This window comes from Fukomys damarensis, unplaced genomic scaffold, assembly GCF_012274545.1.
Source record: "Fukomys damarensis isolate Sample0158 unplaced genomic scaffold, DMR_v1.0_HiC HiC_scaffold_36, whole genome shotgun sequence".
NCBI classification, from domain to species: Eukaryota; Metazoa; Chordata; class Mammalia; order Rodentia; family Bathyergidae; genus Fukomys; species Fukomys damarensis.
In genome coordinates, this window is record NW_022900948.1 from 29616919 (window position 1) to 29621205 (window position 4287).

A 4287-nucleotide genomic window follows, 5' to 3' on the forward strand; every position below is an offset into this window, starting at 1 on the left:
TATAGGGGTCTGGGGAGAAACCTCTGAAATGGCTCAGTCCACGTCAGCCATTTTTTTGGAAGGAGTGCTTCCATGCTCTTATTTGCAAGATTGATTTTCTTCACAATAAACATGCATTACTTTCCAATGGTGCTAATTAAACAAACAAACAAACAAAAACCTCAGGGTCAGGGATTTAGCTCAGTGGTGTTGCTGCCTGCCTTGCAAGTTTAAGGTCCTGAGTTCGATCCCTAGTACCCCCCAAATATATATATATTTATCAACCAGGGCTGAGGATGTTGCTCAGTGGTGCAGTGCCTGCCTAGTGTGCAAAAGGCCCTGGTTTTGATCACCAAAATAAAAAAGTAAATCATAGTAACCTTAGGTTACTGCCTCAGGTTCTCACTCATTGCCATTAATTAGTGACTATGCCCTGCCCATAAGTCATTTAACATCCATAAAAAATTGGAATATTAATAGTACTTCCCATGTACTATTAACTGCTGGGAGACTGCAGCTGCTGTCTGTGTTCCAGGTACTGCACTGTTTAATGTGTTTTTAATTTACTAATTCCTCAAGCCAAAGTCTGTTAGGCAAGTGCTGTCATCCCTATTTTTTTTTTCTGGTAATGGGAATCGAACTCAGGACCTTGAGTTTGCAAGGCAGGCTCGGCACCACTGAGCTAAATCCCCGGCACCCTGTCATCCCTATTTTACAGTCAAGGCCACAGGGTGGTTATAAGGGACTTGAACTGGGCAGTCTGACACCAGAGCCTTGTTTTCAGCTACTCGCCTAATTTATCTTTCACAAGAGGTGTTGTGAAGATGATAAAATGCTTGTAAAGTGCTTGGCAAAACTTGGCACTGAATTTTTATTTTCCTGAGCTACATTCCCAGCCCTTTTTATTGTATTTTGAGACAGAATCTCTCTTAATTCCCTGGCTGGCCTCAAACATGTAATGCTCCTGCCTCAATCTCCCAGGTATTTGGGATTACAGGTGTATACCACGCCCTGCTAAAACCTGGCACTTAGTAAGTGCTTAATAGTTTTCTATGGTCACATTAATATTTGTTGTTCTAACGTCTTTATAAAAACAAGCATACAATACGATTTAATTCAGCAGAGAAAGACTGGCGAAGAGGGCAGGATCAGGGCGGGGGCGGAAAGAAAGGGCTAAAGGTGTAGGGAAAATGGGAAGGGTAGTGGAAAGGTAATAAGTGAAAAGAAAACAATATGTAAAAATGGAAATAAAGTGTTTGTAAATGGGGAGGGGAGGTGGGTGAAGGGAGGTCATGCACAAGAGGAAAAAAATGAGAACCAAGACCTGTCATGTAAAGGTGCAAGATCCCAATAAGGAATGTAATTGTACTGTATACCTTAAATATACCAATAAACTCAACCGGGGACACCGCGTCCGCCGGGCGGAGGAGCATGCGGAGGAGCTGCGGGTGAGCGGGCGGGGGCCGATGGTGGCGGGACTCGGGAGGCAAGGACCGCGGAGTGTGGGGTGGGGGTAGACCGGGCTTCCCAATGGCTTCGCCCTAGAACCAGGCGGTGAAAGGTGTGGCCGCTGGAATCAAGTCGACCCAAGTTCGAATCTCACCCTTCCCTGTCTTCCCTGTGAGTCACCGAAACTCCCTGAGCCTCGATGTCTTCATTTGTATTTTGGGGGCAGGAATAGTAGCCCGTGTTTATTATAGGTGACTTCTGATAACACTGGATCCTGGGCGGGTGTGGCGCCACAGGTTTGTGTTTGTAGTTCGGGCTTGCAGGGAGGCTCAGGCAGGAAGGTTAACCTGGGCTGTAGGTGGCCTGGAACATAGAGACCCTGCTTCAAGAGAGGGCGTGGGGAGACACAAACCCGTCCCTCTTCCCTTTCCACCCAGAGCTGCTATCCCTATCCTTAGGTGTCAGGTGAGATGATCTGTTTCCTTTCCAGAATTAGCCTTGCCTGTACTTCAAGCTGGTTTCTCCTGGATAACAGAGGGAGTGGGGAGGGTATGGGACAAAACTTCCCTAGGGTTTCTCCTCCACTCTCAGCTTGGCTCCAGGTCACTTACCTGTCACCCCACCCCCAGTGTGGAGAGTCAAATCACCTGGGAACGTCCTTCCCCCCTCCACCCTAGCTGTGGTCCTAGGGATTTCCTTGCAGTTGGATGAACTGGTTTCTTTCTTCCAACCCCACCCTGTGTGCAGTTCAGCCCTCCTATGCACCTGTGCCCTCGCTGGGGACTTCACTGACTCAGACTGGACTGAAATATAAACACTTCACGGGATGCTGGGGCCACAGTCGGTTCACTTATTCAGTGTATCCTAAGTTTCTGGTTGATCCTATCAGTCAACAATAGTGATGGTAAAAATAAACTTGGATAGTGTGATATATTCAGATTGCAAGATGGGTAGGAACTTAGCAAATTCTATAGTATTTACATATGTTCCATCTCATTCATCCAAATCAAGCCAGGAAACCAAAGCCCAAAGCAGGGCAGTAACTCCTGTGAGGTTCCTAAAGCTCAGAGGCTGGAGAGAGAGGGGTGATTCATTGACTAAGCAAGAGGAAGCCACCTCTTTATGCTCTGGTGGTTAGGAGGAGGAAGTGACGCTAGTGGAAAACCTTAAAAAGTACCCACCAGGCCCTGAGTGATAGGAGTGACGGCAGGTTGGGGGGGCAGGCCTGCTGCTTATTTTGGATTGTATTCTGCCTCCGGTGTCTTCCCTGGATGCCCCTGCCCCACCAAGACTCTAAATATATTTATCTCCTGTGAAGGGAGGTAAGTCTTGCCCTCACTTTTTCCAATTTTAGTCTAGATAATTACTCAATTTTAGTGTAGATAACATGCTAGAGATCAAACCCAGAGCCTTAGGCTGCCTCTAAACTACACCCCAGCCCTAGATTAGATGATGTCTATAGCACAGTCCTTTTCCTGGCCCTCCAGCCAACAAAGAAATTGCACCCCAGGGCAAGATTATTACAGAACTGTTCAAAACCCAGCACCAGTTTTCACTGCTCTCTTACCTTCTGAATCCTTGCCCTGTAACTTTTCAGAAGCTAAATTCACCTCTGGCTGGGTGCATGGAGATCACAGCTTTGGTGTAATCTAGTCAATCCCGTAACTTTGCGTTTGGACCAGTGAAGTATAAGACTAATTCCAGTTTGTGGGAGGAAGGATTTACAAAGGCTTCCTGGAAGAGGTAGATGAATTGCCTTGTAGCAAATGGAACTGAGGGAAAGTCTTAAAGGAAATAATGGAGGGACCACTGCCGGAAGGGCACCGGCTGTTACCTGGAGACATGGAGTGGAGAAGCAGGGGTCCTCACCATATCTTTGGAGAAAGGCACTTCTCTGTGGGCCTTGGCTCTCTCATTCCTAAAACTCTCTCCTGTCCCCACGGGTGATACTAGTAACTATGGGAGCTGTGAATTGCTGCCCCTCTTGTGGTCAACACAATGGATGTTCATGCATTCAAAAAATCTTTATTTAGGGATCGGGGATTTAGCTCAGTGGCTCTGCCGCCTACCTCATAAGTGTAAGGTCCTGGGTTCAATCCCGGTACTAAAAAAAAAAAATTTTTTTTTTTTATTTAGGGGCTTTTATTTGCAGGAATTCAGAGAACAGGTCAAAGATATGGTATTTATGTTCCTGTCACAGGGAAACACGTATGAAAAAGAGTAAACACATAGTATGTAGTCTGAAAGTTGTAAGTACAAAGGAGAAAACTAAAGCACAATAAAAGGTAAAGGGGAGCTGGGCGTGGTGGCACATGCCTGTAATTCCAGCACTCTGGGAGGCTGAGGCAAGAGGATTGTAAATTTGAGCCCAAGCCCAGCAATTTAGCGAGGCTCCCTTACAGTAAAAAAGGGGCTGGGGGACTGGGAATTCAGCTCAGTGGCACTGCGCCTGCCTTGCAAGAACAAGGTCCTGAGTTATGGGCTGCAGGGGGGCGGGTGTTGTCATGCAAAGGCCTTAGATTCAATTCCTAGTGCAAAAAAAATAAGTACAAATTAAAAATAAAATAAAAGACAAGAGGGAGAAAGCCAGGGAAGGCCTCTCTGAAGTGGCATGTCGTAGACAGAGTAAAGGAGTAATATGCACACGCACGCGTGTGCACACACACACACACACACACACACGAGAATACTGCTAGGGAAAGAATAGTGCAAAGGCACAAAGGTCAGGACAATTTGGTGATTTTAAGGAATGGAGAGGGTTGGGGGTTTAGCTCAGTGGTTCTGCCACCTGCATCACAAGTGCAAGGTCCTGAGTTGGATTCTTGGCACCAAAAAAAAAAAAAAAAAAAAAAAAAGGGG

The 4287-nt window shown here is 46.4% G+C and overlaps 1 protein-coding gene across 1 annotated transcript in view; it reads left to right on the forward strand.

Moving 5' to 3' along the window:
• Nucleotides 1-1361: 1361 nt before the first annotated feature.
• Nucleotides 1362-4287, forward strand: part of Bspry (B-box and SPRY domain containing) — a gene marked incomplete at its 5' end in the record, with an annotated part of 15069 nt that continues 12143 nt past the window's right edge. The window contains one exon of the mRNA XM_010639466.2: nucleotides 1362-1427. Within this exon, the coding sequence (XP_010637768.1) occupies nucleotides 1362-1427 (66 nt within the window). The remainder of the gene's footprint in view (nucleotides 1428-4287) is intronic.